The sequence below is a fragment of the Pseudonaja textilis genome, chromosome 2, assembly GCF_049901715.1.
Source record: "Pseudonaja textilis isolate UNSWEBS1 chromosome 2, rPseTex1.2, whole genome shotgun sequence".
Lineage (NCBI taxonomy): Eukaryota > Metazoa > Chordata > Lepidosauria > Squamata > Elapidae > Pseudonaja > Pseudonaja textilis.
Window position 1 is genome coordinate 118,309,620 of NC_141991.1, and position 19,964 is coordinate 118,329,583.

The window sequence follows — 19,964 nt, forward strand, 5'->3', positions numbered from 1 at the left end:
GGCAAGAAAAGCAGCTTCTCTTATTTACAAGTGCTGTAGAGATTGATGCCCAATTATTTGTTAACATGAAAGAAAATGTCAAGGGAAAGAGGAATATCTTGTTCTGCTTTTGGCACTAAGATTTGGTAAGATATGTTATTTAGATATCTTACAAGTAATGAATACTACTACTATTGTATTTGCATTATTTGCCTTGATTTAAAATTTTAAGTGTCTGTAGATATAAGTAGTTGGATAAAAAATAATGCAATGCCAGTAAATTTTAAAAGTCAAAAAAGATTGGTGGATTTTTTTTAGTTATTTTGGCTGGAATTGGAGATTTTTCCCTTTGTCATATCATTGTGCAATCCCAAAGGTACTTTTAAAGAGAAGAAAAACTTGAGAAATTTTGCTCAACACAGGCAAGGCTTCTAGGTAGGTAGAAATAAAATCAATCATGTATATGGCATTGCATAAAAAAATCAAAATCTCTTTCCTAATATATTCTGTTCATACTGTGCTCAACTTCCTTTTTAGGACAAGATAAAACACTTGAAAACTTTTAACTTGGTACATAAATCAGTCTACATAAAAATGTGTTTTGTTTCTTGTGGATTAATCATGTTGTATGAACCTGAACAGTTGTTGTTTATTCATATTTTAATTTGTGAATAAGGGCAGTTAAAACAAAGGTTCAAGAAAGATTGAAAACAATGGCTTATTTTAAGCAGAGAAAAAATAATTTAGGAAGATTATAGTTTTGAGGCTCTTTAGTTAAGCAGTCAAATCCTACTTAGCTCAGAAAGTGTAATTGTTCTCTTTGTATGCATTTAACTTCTCTCAGTTAATGTTTGTATACATCAACACGTTTTTTACCTATGACTTATGCAGGGGTGGGATTTACTGGTTCTGTCCAGCTCTGTAGAACCGGTAGTTCTGAAGAGCAGCATAGAACCGGTTCTATGTCTGCTGAAGTTTTGGCCCACCCACCCGCCTGGGCTCTTACTGATCTTTATTTCTTGCTTTTTCAACCTCAGCTGCTGTGCAAGGCACAGCTGCAGTTGAAAAAGCAGGAAAAAAGTGCTGTTTCAAACGCTGCTTCTCTGCACTCAGGGTTGCTTAGTTGTCCAGGCAGCAAGCTGATGATGATTTACAGGTGTGCACATCGTAAATCACTGAACCTTGTAAATCACAGAACCGATCAACAGAACCGATCACAGAACCACAACACTAAATTTAGTGAACAGCTTAAAGTTTACTTAAATCTAGGTGGTCAAAAATGATTGTACTGAAAACTAATTTAAAAAAATTCTAAAGTAAAAAATACAAGCTTCATGAGGATGTATATTGTTTATTTACTGTCAGTAATTTACACAAGGCAGTATTAATGGCTTGAACACTTGCAAATTATATACAGAGAGCAATGTACAACTAAATGAAGCTTTCATCTTTTAGTAATCAAACCATTTTAAATGATACATTTGAAGACTTTCTTTAGAAATAATTTATTGCCAAACATGGACAAAAAAGGGATGGAGCGAATTTACAAAGTAGTAGATTCTCTTCTTTCCTAGAAAATTGCAGAAGATACACATATTTCAAAAGTATAGTCATAAAACTTATCCCTCATTTATACAAAAGTAATACAAATCATGGTTTCATTAACGATTCTGTGGAGTCTTTACAAAATATGTTTTACTAACAACTTAATAGCACATAACCTGTTGCTGCTGTTGAAGAAAGTGAAAGCAGTTTTAAATAATTGGCAATCATCTGCTTTCAAGTATAAGTTAAACAAAACTGCCAAGGACACTACTGCGCTATATATTTTAAACCTGATTTTAAAATAAGACTTAAGTTGTGGTACCATCAATCAGAAGTTCTTAATTGCTTTTTGAACAGATTACCATAATACACAAAAAAACCCTAACCAACAGCTTAAGAAGAAATTTGTTATTGTTATCTCCATTTAAATTTATCCTTTAAAATAGGGCCAGGCAATATATGGTTGTCTGATGTTGAACATTAGTTTTTAGCAATGCTTGCTAACATAACCAGTTAGGAAGGGTAACTTGCAGTTGCTTGTTCAGCAACATTTGTAGAAATACATTGTCCAGTTCTGTTCAAAACAGTCAAATTTAACTTGAGAGAAAAACACCTGCCAGACTGTGGTCACAGAGTATAAGGACGATCCTTCCAATGTTTTTCTTCTGTCAAAAGTTATATTGGAACTACTCTTTGGCATTATCAGTACAGGAAATTGGGAATGAGGCAAAGCTCTGTTCTATCCTGTATTTTCACCTATTTCACAGTGAGAAAATAAGAGGATTTCTCAAGTCTTGAGAAATGGGTCTCTATTTTGAATTTCTGCAAAATAAGGCACAAGGCTAAATACTGTATTTAAAATATGACTGGTTTAAAGTTTAAGGAAATTAAGTATGCAAGAACTTAAATACCTCTGCTTTAGATTTTAAAATACTGAACTTTATGAAAATCTAAAATACAAAAAAGGTCAGTTTTGAAGTGAAAATTTAGATTTTTAAAAAGTCCTCATAAATTTGAAAACCTATCACACCAAATAAAAAGAATGTTTAAAAACGTTTGTAAAAACGTTTCTATGAAGGCCTCTGGCAACAAAGAATTTTACTTGAGACAACTAAGCCACTCTTATTAGCAAGATTTTTTTAAACTCCTGTTTTATTTCAGACTATAGAACACATTAAAAATTATATATAAAAAAATACCAGATATCCCAAAGGGGACATTAAAGTCTGTACCCAACAGTTTAGAGTCCATGAACCCATAGTAATAGGAGAAGAGGGGAAAAAAACAGCAATGAGCTAGAGCACGGGTGTCAAACTCACAGTATCATGTTCCCTTTGCGGAGGTTGGGTGGGCGTGGCCTGCATGTGACACATCCAGCCCACGGGCTGCCAGTTCGACACCCCTGAACTAGAGGATCCTCAGGTTTGTGAGCTAGTGATTTAACTATTGCAACAGTGATTCAATCTCTCTCACCAAAAATTTTGGTACAGCATTTCACTTATCCAAAATTGGCACAACATAGTTTATCCTCCCCAGAATTCTTTTTTAAAAATCAAAAAAGTCCATGACAAATTAAGGGGAGAAATGCATGGGAAAAGAACTACTTAAATAACTCTGGGTTACTTTTCCTACCAATTCTGCCACTCTCAAATTCTGTACATATGACTGAGAGAAGCAGGTCTGTGTAAGAAGGGAAAAACCACCATCTCCTATCATTGAAGTTGTAGTCTCTTAGAGCTACTTAAAATACATGTAAGCCCATATGCATGAAATATGTTGAGATTTATAATGATCACTTAAGTTGCTTTAATTTTCCACAGTTGCACATTTCCAGAATAAAATATTAACAAATTTCCTCACTATCCTCTAAGTCATTTTTCTGGAAGAAAATGGATAGTCTAAACAATACTTGTCAGCAGAGTTGTTAAAATTGGTGTTTCATTTTTGTATATATAGTTTTATTTACCATTCACTTCCCTCTTTTTAACAGTGTTGGTAGTATTCTAAAATACCAGTATAGAGAAAATGACATTCCCTTTTGTTTCACCCTAGAATCCTGAAGGTTCTGTATGTTGGCTTTGTGCTCTAGCAAAAATGCAATTATCATTTATTTGCACTCTGTTGTCTTTTCTCCAACCAGCTAAACTGGTGTTCACTGTAAGGCCACTATTAGTTTAAAAAAAAAACAACCCAAGAGGCACTTTAGATTATAAGATACTGCATCAATTAACCATTTATTGGCACTGGACTAGGCCAATTGCTGTTAAAGCATTCAATTAGCATACAAACTTAATTTTCCTAGTCTGATGAATGGCAAAAATGTATTTTTTCTCAAAAATATAAAAAACTTTTTACAAAAACTACAGGATAATTGGGTTTCTTTTAGAACAATGACTAAATTTGGCCTGTGCAACAAATGAAACAAAGAAGGGAAATTTGCTAATTGTTTTTGTTCTTAAGCAAAGCAAATATATTTATTGCATTAAACATTAGAACCCAAGTGTCAATCCCTTTTGTAAATATCCTCTTTAAAGCTCAATATGATGGAACCTAGGATAAAAATATAATTAAAGATATTCAGAATTACAGGTGACACTGGCTTTGACCAGTATTAAAGCATCAACAAAGCTATTATTTTTATTATTTCATTGCAAAATTAAGTCTTCAAAATGTGTAACTGAGTCAGAAGATGGAATATTTTTTAATTTTACCATTTTTAACGTATCATTTGTCTAATATCACTCAGCTGCTTTACACTTTAATTCAATTTTAGGGTTTTTTGGCTAATATAATGGCTACTTCTGTCAACTACAGTTGTATATACTCGTGTTAGCCTTCTTTAATAAGCTACATTTGACATCTAAAAACTGAATTACTGTTTGGGAAAAACAAATTTGTGCTTGGCTTCCACCATTAATCCAATTCGCAATATCTTAGTAAAAGGAAAAAAGAGTGTTCGCAGACAATGGTTTATTCATGGCAACTGAGAAGAATTCTCTTTTTAGTTTAAGTTAACTGAGGCCCAAATTGTAAAATAATGAGGTTTTGTCAAATTGTATGATCTAGCAAAAACCAATCAAGACCAAGAATTCCTATGTATTATTCATTTTGATTTCATGATTCAGTGGCAATTTTCTTTTTTTTTCCCTGGTACCATCTAAAAGCACTTTTTATTAATATGGAAGAAGTGCATTGTAAACTTGAAATATAGGTTAATTATTTGACAAAGCAAAGCCATTTACCATATGAAACAATTGGTGGTGGTTGTCTAAGTCAGGAAAACTCTTCAATAGCTCTCTTAAAATCCAACCAGTTGAAAGAACTTTGCATGTTTCCAAATAATTTCTTTCAAGCACATATCTACAAGTTAATAGTTTAGGCTTTATAGTTGAAAAAGGCAGAATAATTTAAAACCTTGAGTTAGCTTTAAAAAAAGTCTATTAAAAGTTAAAACTGATTCAAAAATAATGAACAGGAAGAGATTTTGATTTTAAGAGAAATTGGCAATCAGAACAGCAGCAGTTTTTACCCACACATCATGAGGTCTTGACAAGACCAGGTTTACTTTTTAAACTCCTGCTGTAAACTAGTAACACAAATCAGTCTTTTCAACATCACTGTAGCATGAGCTGTTTGAGGTTGTCATGAAGGATGGTATCTTTGACATCACGGAATACCAGACGAATATTTTCTGTATTAATAGCAGTGGTGAAATGGTGGTATAAGGGCTTCTGTTGCTGGTCCCGGCGTTTGGTACGAAAACAATCCACCAGGAATTTTTGGACATCTGTTAAGTTGTGAGGGTCCCCTTCAAATTCTGGGAAATAGTCTTTGATGCTCACTTTTTGCACTTTTTCCTCAAGCAAGTCTGTCTTGTTTAGAAAGAGAATGATGGACACATTGCTGAAAACCCGATTGTTAACTATAGTTTCAAAAATGTTCAAAGATTCCGTAAGGCGATTTGTTAGCCGGTCTTCCATAAGTACCTGATCAAACTCACTTGATGAAACTAGGAATAGTATTGAAGTGACACTATCAAAGCACTCAAACCAACGTTTTCTTTCTGACCTCTGGCCACCTACATCAACCATCTTGAAGGGAACATTTTTAATTTCAAAATCGTACTCATGTATTCCTTTTGTAGGTCTTCGTGCTAGCAGAATATCTTGCTGAGAGGGAAGATAATCCTGGGGGGAAATAATCTGAGTTGTTAATGCAACTACTGAAAAATAAAATAACTGATCTTACATTTGAAAAGAGGAAAAACTATTACATTTTAAGAATTCACAGAATGATTATATGAAATGCAATATCAAAAGTTAAAATAGTGGTAAGAGTAAGCTTTTAGCAAATTAATAGTGAAATTTCTAATTTTAGATTGTTGTTTATTGAGACAAGTTGGTACCAAGTAACGTAAGAATGTAAAGCAATGTGTAACCTTGCATAATGGCCATGAAAGCAAAAATTTCATTGTTCCTTGAAAAATGAGTAATCTATTTTGACCTTGTCACCTTAACATAATACTGAGTGAGCAAAGCATTGTATACATAAATAAATAAATAAATAAATAAATAATACTGAGTGAGCAAAGCATTGTATACATAAATAAATAGCACTTTTACACAGAACCTATTGGAGCCCTCATTTCCATGCTTTAGACCCTTCTGCCACTGTTAACTGATAAAGATATAAATTTTAAGAGCATGTGTAATGTATCCAAAATGGGCAGGTATTATATCTAACTAGATACTACCTAAAATGAATCCATTAACCAAGTCAATAGTCTTTAAATTCCTAAGTTAGTAACTCTTAGGAAATAGATGAAACGGTTCCCACTAAACTATGAGAGGTGGGTCAAGAATTATAGTTCAAGTGACTTTAGAACAATCAGCAAACAGTAGACAATATCAATACACAATATCAATATTTGACACTGGATCTTAGAATATCATAGGGTCTACAACATTTAGTTTGCAATCAAATATTAATTAAATGTAATTATAGTTTGAAAATGCTACATCTTATTATTGATATCTGAATCTAAAAATAAGACAAATTTCTTTCTAGTATTTCACAGTATCCAAATACCAAATTTAGAAATAAAACTTACTGGATCTCCAAGTTTATCCAAATTGTCCAGAAAATATTTTATTGATTCTCCCTAAAGTGAAAAATAAATACAATTATTAATTATGCTCTGAAACAGACTTTTAAAGAGCAATTTAATATAAAGTAAGGTTTTGTGCATGAAAGTTGCAACCAAATTCTCAGTATATTTTACAGATAAGTTAAATACTCACCTGTAAAATATCCTGAGAATTTCGGTCTTTGACACACACTGCAACCATTCAGTTGATGAATTATGCAGTTAAACACATCTATTTTGAAGGTTACAAACATTTATCCTTAATACTTGTGCTGTGGACAATGTGTACTGGACTAAAGTATGTAAATTACCCCCAGGTTATAAACCCTATTTAAAGAAAGATAAATAAGGATAATTACCGGTACTTTGGGGGGAGGGGTTTACATAATTGCTCCCAATGATTCCCCAAAACATTTTGTTTTCTGAACAAATTACAAAATGTTTCCTCCTACTCATTCACTCTGCAACATATATGTTTAAAATCTTATTTAGCATTTGTCAGAGGGTAGTACCATTGACTATTCCGGAAAACAGAATAATTTACATTGTGCAGGTCATTGTGCACCATTTAGTGAGATCTCTCTTTCGATACTATTATGCTCAAAGCATATGATTATATTTTAAGAGAAGTGCTGCTGTTGGTCTATGGTTGCAAAAATCAGGAATCTGCTAGTATCTTCTCTCACTAATGAAGATTAAAAAAAAATAAGCTGCAGCTTATTTGATCAGATGCACAGAGTGGCTAAATTGGTGTAAGATGTAAATTGGGGTAAGGTGGGGGGGAGAAAGGAAGAGACAAGTTGGTTATGAAGATACAAGTTACCTGTGACACAGATTACAAGTATCTTATCAATTAACAGTTACATGTTTTAAAAAAAAACATTGTGTTTTTGAGACTTTCTAAGATTGCCTAAAAGTTTTTAATCTATTGAGTTTTACAATTTGTCACTTGATCTGCTGTTCTACAACAGCCACGTTTAGATCTGTTATGGAGTGATGAAATGTTTGAAGGGATTATCTCCATGTTTAATATTAGCATATATCTTTTATTAGATAGCATTGCTTATATCTTTTAATAGATAGCATTGTTGTGATCCTCTGGCAGCCTGCGGAGATGGCAGCAGAATTGGACAGTGAGGAAGAACATGGGCCAGTCCAGGAGTCTGGGGAGGACTCAGATGATGCATCCAATACAGAGATGGGGCCAGGGCCATCTGGGAGTTATGTGCTGACTCCAGAGCCTCCAGAATCTGACAGCAGTGAGGCAGAAGAACAAGGGGAGCCTGTTCCCTCTGTGTGTGTGCGTGCGTGCAGAGCTACCAGAAGGCAAGAATAGTTAAGACAAAAAAGGCAACTCGGGAGTAAGGCTTGGAGGTGATTGCCCTCCCATAAGATATAAAGGAAGTGCAAAGGGACAGGAACCTTTGCAGGAAGCAACGCTGCTTGCTCTGGTTGGTTTGGAACCTGAAAGCTCTATGGTGAATTTGTGCTCCGTTTGGTTTTGAAAGACTAATTGGTACTTTAGTCGTTGGCAGCACTTCAAGTAAGATAAAGGTGTGTTCTTATCAGACTTCTCCCTAAGAACTTTGGCAGACTTCCATGGGACTATTTATAACTGGTTGAGACTCATTACAGGCTGTGAATGACAATAATTCAGAGCCGTTGAACTTGTTATGGTTTGCTGATAACTGGTGCTGACAGCAGCGGAATCAGACAGTGGGAAAGAATGGGGACCAATCAGGGAGTCTGGAGAGGACTCGGATGAAGGTCCTGCGTCTGCTGCAGAGATGGGGCCAGGATCATCTGGGAGTGGGGTGCGGCCTTCGGAGTCTGGCAGCAGCAAGGCAGAGGACCCAGGGGAGTCTGTTCCCAGTGTGCATGTGTGCAGAGCTGCTAGAAGGTGAGAGTAGCTGAAACAAAAGGGGCGACTTGGGAGAAAGGCTGGGAGGTGATTGCCCCTCCCATAAGGTATAAAGGTCAGGCAAAGATGACGAAACCTTTGCAGAAGCAAAGTAGTTTGTTCAGTTCAGATTCATTCTTGAAACTCTTTGTATTTCGATTGTTTTTTTTCCTAGTTCATTTGATACTTCTGTTATTGGCAGCACTTCACAGAAAAGTAAGGTGGGTGCTTATCTCAGGGGACTGTTTGAGATTAATTCCAGTTGAGAATGAAAACAACTCCCAGCATTGCAATAAAATGTCTTGTTTTTAAAATAAGTGTGTACGTAATTATGGTTTAGGAAGCCTTGGTCAGAACAAAACTAAAACAAAAGGGTTTTGGATTTAACGTGTGTTTGTTGGTGTCTCAGGAAGCCTTGATCAGAACAAGTAGAAATTTGATAAGATATATGTTGTCATTTTAACTATTCAGTCATGTCAGATGCTTGGTAACTTTATATAAGATAAGATATATACAAATTACTATTTTAATATATGGAGGGACAATATGATATACTGGTAAGATGAGAGACAGACAAGTTTAAAACTCTTCTCAAACATAGTAGCTTGGTTGTTAACTGGGACAATCGGTATCTTTGACCCAATCTACCTTACAAATTTTAAATGGGGAAATACTGGATGAAGTAATTCTATGTATGCTGCCCTATCATTATTGCCATTATCATCGCCATCCTCCAAAATGCTCTTTCAAATTCAAAACTGCCATTTCAAATCTAAACAAAACAGGCTTTTTATTCTTTCAATAATTGTGTCATCTTATTATGCACTCACACACACACACACCCCAATCCTCCATATAGACATATATTAATCAATAAAGCAGCAATCACAACTTCTGTCTTATCATTGACTGGAGCCATTGAATGGAGAAGGAACTAAGAAAACAGCAAAACATACATGCTTAAAGTTGAGAAATATAAACACTTCTTGTTTAGCAACTGTTAGCAAATAAAATGCTTTCAAAAATTATTTTCCAATCAATGCATATGAAACAAATTTTATGCTGGAATGAAGGTAACACTGACGTAGTTGTACAAGAGAACTTTATTTAAATGAGGCAGCAAAACCAGTGGTATTCACAACATATTCTCTCTCCCCCCTTCTCCACCCCCTTCTCTCTCAACACATAAAATTTCAAATTAGAGAATGGATTGTGGATACTAAATGAGATGGTATAGAAGGATTGGGACATCAGATAGATATCACACACTGATTTTGGAAACATATATTGGTAAACTTGTCTAAAAAGAGGTCATTCTCCCTCCCTGCCCCAATTCTCTATAGAATAATACTATGCACTCTATAGTCATTAAAGTGGAACAGGATGATGATGCAGGAAGCACCAGAAGCCACACCCACCATTGAGGAAGACCCTAATACCAGTTTCAGGGTAGTTTTCTATGAGATCTTCTTGAGTTAAATATATAAGATCCATATACATATAATGCTGAACTTATGACCAAAATTAAGCCCAAGATTTCTGTTCCTAAGCATAACAGGCGTTAAGTGAGTTTTTATGCCCTGTCTTGCTACAGTTGTTAAGTGAATCACTATAAATGTTAATGGTTTTTAAATGAATCTGGCTTTCTCACAAACTGCTTGTCAGATTATTGCAAAAGATGATCACTTGACCTCAGGACACTGCAATTGTCAAAAATATGAACCAGTTGCCAAGTATCTGAATTCTCATGTGACCACAGGGATACTGCAATAGTATTAATGTGACAACCAGTCAGAAGCCTTTTTTTTTCAATGCTGTTGTAACTTTGAATGGTCACTAAACAAATTACTGCAAGTTCAGGACTACCTGTAGTGTTATCTGCACCCACTTCAAGGGCCAGTAGAAACAATGACAAAAGAAATTGTGTGTGAGGATTATTAAAGTTATTGAATCACATAAGAGTTCTTGCAACTATTCACAGTCCTAGATGTGTTTTAATTAAAATAAATTGCCACAGTAGTGAGTAAAGCAGCAATCAGAGGGCAAAAGTCAAGGTGGGTGAAATACATTAGAAGTAATGTGTGGTATTCTAAATGACAGTTTCGAATAGTCATTAAGCAAAGTAGAGAATACTAGGTATCAGAGTCTTAGTGGATCCAGACATAAACAAGAGATAAAATACTGCTTCACACTGAGGTGACTGATACTTTGCTTACAAAGCAGACGAAGTGAGGGAATCATGACTTAAATGGTTAACAAATAACTGTTAGAACAGTGAAACCTCAACCACAGCTTTGTGCTCTCCTAATTAAAAGTGATGGGGCATGGCTTACAAATGTTTGATGAACAGTTTACATTCTGAAAATTATCATACAGTGCTGTATGCTCTTCTAATGTGCCAATTCTGTTGGCCATCAACAGAATTGGATAGTTTTGTACCATGAATTTTAAATGACTGCTATTAAAAAGACTGAAATTTAACACTCCTCAAACCTGCCATTCACAGTCTGGCATCATTCCAACCACTCTTTCTGTGTCTGCATGCTCAATTCATAATGGTTGAATTTTTTCCGTTTTTTTTTTTAGTTTTATTTGTAATCCTGCAAATCACTAAAGTCTCAAGACCTGCCAGTGTTTCTTTTTTGTTTGTCATTGGTCTTTTTATTGCTACAATCCAGTAGTGATTCATTACCATTAGCCCAGAAGCAGCTTGATTTACAGAACTCCCCATGTTTGGAAGAACTTGAGCTGCATGTAAAGAAGTTCTATTAACTCTTTCAGTTCATATACTTAAGAATCATCTTAACTTAGTGAGTTCAGGTACTATTATCTATTATAATATTATATTACTCTTATTATTATATACTTTTTTCTACTATTACCAAACTATTACCAGGGCCAAATGAACCCTTAATAAAAACTTACATTGTTTTTTTATAGAACACAAACAATAACAAATAGTTTTGTTGATTAAAATTACTTATTACACCAACTTTTATGCATCACAGCCAACTTCGTTGGATGTATCAAGTATAATTTGTGAGTGAAATATTATATAAGGGCTGAGTGAAATATAATGCCTTATATAAAATTTGCACAAAGATAGCCATAATGACGCACTAGCAGCTCTGACACATTCTTAAGATCTGTTCCTTTCACTATAGTTAGTAGGATATTGCCGAGGACGAAGGTGGCACTGCTATTGTTTCTGAAATGGAAACTTTTGTCACAGCAATTCAATTTTTGACTGTTAAAGGAGTCCTTCAAACTGAAATTCATTACTGAAACCAATATGTGGGGGTGGGGTGTTGAAGGCATTGCTTTTCATTCAACATTTGTCTATGTCCATATTTGCTTTGAAGTAGGTGAATGGGGGGATGGGAAGAAATGAGGAAGGGAACTGACCAGAGAGGAACATTTCAACTTCCCAGGACTTTGCATCTTACCTCAAGATGCCCATCCTTGAAAAGACAAATGAGAGACATTCACTGTGAAACCACCAAGAGATGAACCACCATATATCAGATAGTTTGACACAATTTATCACTAATTAAATAAATATCCTTATACTACTTATATTAATCAGGTATTCAATACAAAATTATCTTTCTCAGCTAATTTGCTGTTTGATCATATAAAACAATTTTGCTTTTCATTTTTCCTTCTACTATTTCTATGCTTTCTCTTCTCTCCCTCCATTCAAATGCCTTCTCTCTTACAAACTGTGCTCCATACATCTGATTAAACAAATTGTGATCCACAAAATTTATTCAGTAAGTTTATTTGTTGATCTTTAAGAAGCTAAGAGAATATTTATAAATTGTGCTTTCGTGAAAAAGCTAAGAGAAAAGTTACCCCTTTGTGGACACAGTTGTCCACAGAAGCAGTACATTATTTTCAGCAGGAAGATAAGAAACTGAACAGGCATGCATGGGTATGAATGGCCATGACAATTCAAGTTCTCAAAGAATGCATATATTTACTTTCAGTTTATTAAGATGGACCAGAAATCTTGTGTTAAATCTGAACCATCAGATTTAAATTAAAACAAGTACAAGTTTTTAATTCAGCAAAGTTAAGAGTCATAGGAAGAAACAATTCTGTATTTGATGCAACTGTTGGGAAGCCCTGGTGGCGCATAGTATCACATGATACTATGAGCCCTGGTTAGAATAGGTACTCTTCCAAAATTGTGCTATGCATTTAGACTTATATACTTCATAGTGCTTTACAGCCCTCTCTAAACAGTTTACAGAGTCAGCATATTGCCCCCCAACAATTTGAGTCCTCATTTTAGTGACCTCGGAAGGATGGAAGGCTGAGTCAACCTTGAGCTATGAGACTTGAACTGCCAAATTGCAGTCAGCAGAAGTCTGCAATACTGCATTTTAATTTGTTGTATAAGAAAGCCTACAACGGGTTGATTACTTGCACCTCATTCTTTAAACAATCATCAGTGCAATCGGTTACAACCATCCAGCATCCAATTTAGAACATTCTACAGCTGAAAAGATTCAGCAGAAACTTATATTTTCCTAAAATTTTATAAACTCATAGGAAGTTTCTCTGCAGAACTAACATTCATACAACAGGCAACTTGTCAAGAAAACTAAATGCATTCATGCTGCTGAATTCATCCTCCAGAATTCTAACCTTACGTTTACACAGAAAAGCCAATATTGATAGTTTCCAACTATTTAAATAGATACTTTAATGCAGTCTGGAAATGCAGGAGGAAAGTTATTTCAGGCCCTCTACAGGTAGTCTTTGACTTACAACCATTTAGTGACACAGTTACAACAGCACTAGCAAAACTGATTTATAACAAGTCCTCACAATAGCCACAGCATCCCCACAATCACATTATCAACATTTGGGTGACCCATGAGTTCTAGTCCGCTTCTGAAAAACCTTGTCAAGAAAGCTGCAGAGACTTGTTCAGCCAGACTCTGAGATTCAGACACAATTAAATTGGGGGGGGGGAGAGAGGAGGAGGAAAAATATAATTTATAACAGGAAAGTATGTAACTTTTTGACGAATGAATGTATTTGGATTTTTTTAGAGTATGTCCCAGCACTTTAGCAATAGTAATAGCAATAGTACTTAGAGTGACCATTCAAAGTTACAACAACACTGAAAAAAGTGACTTATGACTGTTTTCCACACTTATGACCATTGCAGCATCCCTTCCCCATGGTCACACAATCAAAATTTAGATGCTTGGCAACTGATTCATATTTATGACAGTTGCAGAGTCCCAGGATCATGTGATTGACTTTCTGACAAGCAAAGTCAATGAAGCCAGATTCGCTGAACAACCAGGTTACTAACTTAACTGTAATGATTCGATTGACAACTGTGGCAAGAAAAGTCATAAAATGGGGAAAACTCACTTAACAAATTTCACTTAGAACATAAATGTTGGGCTCAGTTGTGGTCGTAATTTGAGGAGTACCTGTAGTTACTTCTGTATGTGCATCTTTATAGCTAACATGTTAATAAAAATAAATTTCAGAGGAAAACTGAAAAGTAATTTAAAAAGAAAAAGAATCACAGGGTTTCTAATTTCTCCCATTTTACATCTGCTAATTTACAACATTGTAGATATTAAGCCCCCTAAGAAGCCCAACTATAAATCATTATATTTGCCATGCTGCATGATATATTGTATATATGGGAACCTTTCCTACTTAAATTTGCTGAAATTTCTAGTTTATATACGGAGAGAGTACGCATAGAAAATGAATTTAAGCAAATTTAAGCAAATGGTTCCCATGCATACATCACATCATACACCCCCCACATGGCTACTAAAAAAAATAAAATACAAGGGCCTAAGGCTCATCTCACTGGCTCCCAAGTTAAAGAGATATACTAGAGAAGAAGAAGCCACAAAGATAAGTGCCCTGTTCTCCACAGAACCATTCCAAGGTGTACTCCCAACTGCAGTGCAACAACACGTTAACAGCAGTGCCACCAGTATCCAAAAATGATAGTACTGGAAAAGCATAAGAAGTAAAGAGAAGACCTAACACCAGTGCAAGGTGGCTACAGGACATGAGAAAAGACAACAGCAATCTTCCAGAACAGGAACCAGTCACCATCACAGTAGTAAACATCTACAGTATGTAAAGAATATGAAGAACTGTACACCTACTGGCTAAAGAAACTAACAGCAGTGCATAAACGCCTAGTAGCACAAATGAACCAGCTGCTAGCAGTTGCCTCCCATCCAGATTGGCCAACATAAGGAAGGAGAGTACTGATCATGAAAGAAGTGCCATGCAAGTGAAGACCCTGCATGGGATGTGCCAGTGGTAGATGAAGTAGACATTGGGAAAACCTACCAGTGACCAGATCCACAGAAACAGGAGCCTACCACATTAGATAGGATCCAAGGTGAAGATAAAGAGGCCAAAACAAAGTGTTTGGGTATAAGAAGTCAACAAGAACAGCCTACTTTAAATGATATAACCAAGTAGTTAATATTATAAAGTATATAGGAATATCTGCAAAATGTATAGGCTAGACCAGGAATGTCAAACTCAAGGCCTACGGGCCAAATCCAGCCTGTGAGGTGGTTAGATCTGGCCCGTGGGGCTGCGGCCCAGTTCAGGCCGACTGGGTATTGATCTGCAATCTGGCAGCGTCCATCCAGACCAGACCAGACCAGACCATGGCCAACCTACAACCTCAGGACCGCCTCCTTGGCATGTGCACAGGAGACAGCAAGCATGAGGGCCCCACCATTTGTGGGGACTGCATTCTGAATGCTGCTCTTTCACCCAGGACGCCAGCACTTGCGCAATTGCCACCTCCTATGTGCACGCCCAGGGGGTGGGACTGAGGTGACCCCACAGATCTAAATCTGGCTGCAGCCTGGCCTGGTTGGATGCCACCAGGTTGCAGATCAGCACTGCACCAGCATCTCCATACCCTACTCACGTGTGTTTGTGTGTGCGCACAGGGGGGAGGTATCTGGTAGCAGGGACTCCGCAGCCTGCTGCAACCAGCAGAGACCAAGGACCAGAAGACAGCAGTGGTGATAGATGCAGCAGTGTCAAGTGACAACAACATCAGAAAGGAATATGAGAAGCTAGAAAATTACCAGGACCTAACCTAAAGAAGAAACTGGAGAGGATGTGGAAACTAGAGCACTCAGGTCTGTGACTGTAAGGTTGGAATGGCTCCAACAGATCCCAGGAACCACATCAGAGCATTCTGTCCATAAGAGTGCGGTGCTAAGAACGGTTAAGAGACTGTGCAGAACCCTTGAATACTCAGGCATTAGTAGAACCACCTAGATTTAGGAAGACACAGACCGCATAACGTGAGAAAGGAATTTTTTTTTACTTCATATCTTCCAAGTTCCCAATCAAATATTCTAGAAATTGTATCTTTCTTCCAGTGCCGAGCAAAATTTATCCTCACTGCAGTAAGCAAATATTTATTAAATTATGATATTGTTGATTTTTGCTGAGATTATACCCAATTTAAAAAGTCGTGGTTTCATTTTAAATTTAAATTCTAATTTTCTGCATTGTACTACATGAATACCTTTCAAATACTTTGGGGTATTGCTTTCTTTTTTGTGTGGCATTTCCAACTCTTATTACTGTATGATATCTCTACCTTAGATAATATTAATGGAATTGTGTAGCATTTGTAGAACATTTTGTATCAATTTTCCTTTTAAGTTATAATTTGATGTACATTTTATAGATTTGGTCCGTAATTCTTCCCATGGTCATATTGTAACTATTTCTTTAAAATTTACATCAAGTTTATTATATATTTTATATGTTATGTTTATCATATCTAACTAAAGTTTACATATGTGCCCTAACAGATGGTTTTGATATGATCAGCTAATTTTGTCTTTTTTCTTAATATCTCTTTTTTTGTTCTGATCCAACTGTTGAATAAAACAGGCATGAATAATACTGCTATTTGCATTTCAGTGTTGTGTAAGCCGGTCAGCATTATGTTCTCTATCTAATTCTAGTTCTGAAACTTGCTTGGATGTTTGTACATTAAGTCTGTAAAGCAGTCTTCCTTGTATCTTTGGAACATTAAAATAGGCCTTTACTAAATTCTCTTGGTTGGTCTTTTGCCAATGTTTCTAAATAATCATGGGACATCTGTTCTTTTGTTGAATTCATCAGTGCTATCCAGAGCCAAGTTCAGCTACAGGCCCCAATTCCACCCACCCCCCTCTTGCAGTTGAGAGATTTGAGTAAACTATAGATGCTCACTGTTATGCAAACTAATTCATATTCAGCAAGTATGTTATTTTCAAAGAAGCTGTATAATGTGTTTTTCTCTGCAACTGCAAATGAAGAAAGCTGAACCAAATATTTCAGTTCAGTTATTCAAATGCTGGTTCCTTAGATACAGTGATAGAGGTATTAGTTCTTTAACATCACAATGCATTCTAGCATTTTCATAATAACAATAACAACAATAATAGCAGCAGCAGCAGTAGGAACAACTGAAGTCAATAACCACAACAACAAAAAGTCAAGAAATAGAGGTGAATACATCAAGAGTGAAAAAGTCCACTCAATGCAGGAAATACTATCAAGGCAATCAACATCTGGGCAATTCCAATCATTAGATACAAAGCTGGATTAGTGGATTGGACTCAAGCAGAACTACCAGCAATGGGTAAGAAGACCAGAAAAATCAGGACAATGAATCATGCCCTTCATCCTTGCAGTGAGGTTGATAGACTCTACCTACCAAGGCAAATAGGTAGGCTTGGAATTTTGTAAGTACATCAGATGGTTGAAGAAGAACAAAGGGATTTGAAAAAATATCTGAAGGACAATGAAAAAGATGCACTGAAGTTAGTATACCAGGAAGACTTACTGACTACTGGAGAGACCAAACTGGCCTACAAGAAAGACCAAATGAGGAACAGAATGAAAGCATGAAAACACAAATCACTGCATGAGCAGCACGTTTAAAAAAAAAAAACTGGGAAAGCAAGATATTAAGACCTGGCAATGGCTAAGAGCAGGAAAGTTGAAGAAAGAGACCAGGGGACTTATTCTCGCTGCAGAAGATCAAGCCTTAAGAAGAAATGCATACAAAGCCAGAATTGAGAAGACAGCAACAGATAGTAAGTGTCGCCTATGCAAAAAAGCCAAAGAAAAGGTAAGCTGCTGCAAGATGATCACACAAATTGACTTCAAAGCAACAGCATGACAAAGTTGCAACAATAGTGCCCTGGAAAATCTGCAAGAAATATAATTTGCCTGCCAGCAAAAACTGATGCAACCATAACATAGAGAAAGTCATAGAAAATGAAAAAGCTACATTGCTTTGGGACTCTAGAGTCCAAACTGAGAGACACCTAGCACATAACACCCCAGATTTAATAATGTTAAGAAAGACTTTTTAAAAAGTCTTGGATAGTGGATGTGACAATACTTGGAGTCAGCAGAATGGAAGAAAAGGAACTGGAGAAGATTAAAAATATACAAAGACCTACAAATAGAAATAGAACAACTGTGGCAAAAAGAAGCAAAGGTAGTACCTAGAGTCAAAGGGGCTTTGGGTGCAATTTCAAAACTACTGGAGCTTCATTGAACATCATTGGCATTAGACAAATTCGCCATCTGTCAATTGCAAAAGGCAGCTTTACATGGAACAGCTTCTAAGTAGGTCCCAGCCCTTTGGAATCATTCTGCCCCAGGCATAAAGTGAACCCTAAACCTGCACAATTTTAGGAGTGTGGTTATGTCCTGGTTCTTTACCCAGGTTTGGGGGTTAGAATGAATTGAATTTTAGTGAGTAAATTGAAGAGGTTTTCAGTTCTGTCTTTTTATTGTTTACTAGGTTTTAATGAGCTATGCTATTTTATATTAATTCATTATGGTTTTGTCTTTTTGAGTTTTCCTTATAAATGCATGTCTAAATAAAGTAAGATCTTGTAAGACTGAACATTCAACTCACATCAGCAACCCATTACAGAAACAGTTACTTCATGAAATCAATACTATGGGAAAATGTATTTTGGGTTCCCCCCATCCTCCTGCACCTTGTTACCTGTGAACTTCATAATGGAGTGGTAAGATTTTATAATATATATAAAGACAGAGTACTATTAGAGGAAGTTATAAATAGCTATAGCAGAGCATTAGGAAAATATTTATATTTATTAATATTTTGCATTTGTAGACTACCCATTTCCCTCAAAAAAGGGACTTTGTGCAGTGTACAGTACAATATAGGCATATAAAAGTTATGTAACATTATAAAAGTTATGTATTGTATCTTTTTTTCTTTTCAGGTTGGGTGTAATGTGACTTTCTCCAGGTTAATTGTCATGTATTGCTAATTCTTCTATAATTTTAATAAGAGTTCTAGGCAGGGTCCTTCTTGTTTTCTTATTTGTTTTACTACTTTCATAATCTAATTTTGTATTAATTATTGTGTTAAAGTCTCCTGTGATGCAAATATTTTCATATTCTACTTCTAATATTTTTTTGTGAAGTTTCTTGTAGAATTCCTCTTGGCTTTTACTTGGTGCATATATAACAACCAGGAGAGTCCGTTTTTTATTCAAAGCCACCTCCACCATCAAGATTCTACCTTCTTCATCATTAAAAATTGGCTTGGCATTTATTATCTCTAACGTATAGTTAATAGTTAACCTCTTTTTTTTTTGCTGTGATAGTGAATAGAATAGTTCCCCCAATTTGGGGTGTTCCAATAACTTTTTATATTGTTTCTTAATGTGCTTCTTGCAGTGCTATTATGACCAGTTTTAATTTTTGTAGTTTAGAAAAAGTTTTCTTCCTTTTTGTAGGTGAGCTCAACCTGTTAATGTTGACAGAGCATATTTACTTCTTCTTGCATGTTTATAGTCCTGGTTGCTCTTACTTCTCTGGATTCTTTTATTCTTGTTCCTTCTCGTTCTGAACATTCTTTTTTCTCCTTGCCATTCTGCACTTGGCTGTCTCTCCTCTTATATGACAATGATGAAACACAAAAAGAAAGAATAACACAGTTCTTGGACAAGGCTAACCTACCCAAAATTCCAGAAACAGTGAAGAATATGCTGGATGAAATAATATTAATGACAGAACTTACAGAAGCAATTGAAAAAAAACAAAAAACTCCAGGACCAGATGGTCTTCCAGTAGAAATTTATAAAGAATTACAGGATACCCTGAGCTGGGCAATATTAGAAGTGTATAACGAAGTGCGATTGGAAGCTAACATCCCAGATACATGGAAAGAAAAGGTATACAACATTAATGTTAAAATATTGAAGTTAATTTAGTTTTTAAATTATAAAATTATGAAAATTTCAAAGAAACAAAGTATTTCCAAGCAGGCAATTAGCCTTGTTAAAATTGGTGAACAGAGGGAAGGCTCTCATG

The 19,964-nt window shown here is 35.7% G+C and overlaps 1 protein-coding gene across 1 annotated transcript in view; it reads right to left on the minus strand.

Annotated features, from left to right (window-relative positions):
- Positions 1 to 1,314: 1,314 nt before the first annotated feature.
- Positions 1,315 to 19,964, minus strand: part of GNA13 (G protein subunit alpha 13) — a 33,784-nt gene continuing 15,134 nt past the window's right edge. The window contains exons 3-4 of the mRNA XM_026711201.2: positions 6,635 to 6,685; positions 1,315 to 5,711 (exon numbers count right to left, since the gene is read on the minus strand). Of these exons, the coding sequence (XP_026566986.1) occupies positions 5,139 to 5,711; positions 6,635 to 6,685 (624 nt within the window). The 3' untranslated portion in view covers positions 1,315 to 5,138. The remainder of the gene's footprint in view (positions 5,712 to 6,634; positions 6,686 to 19,964) is intronic.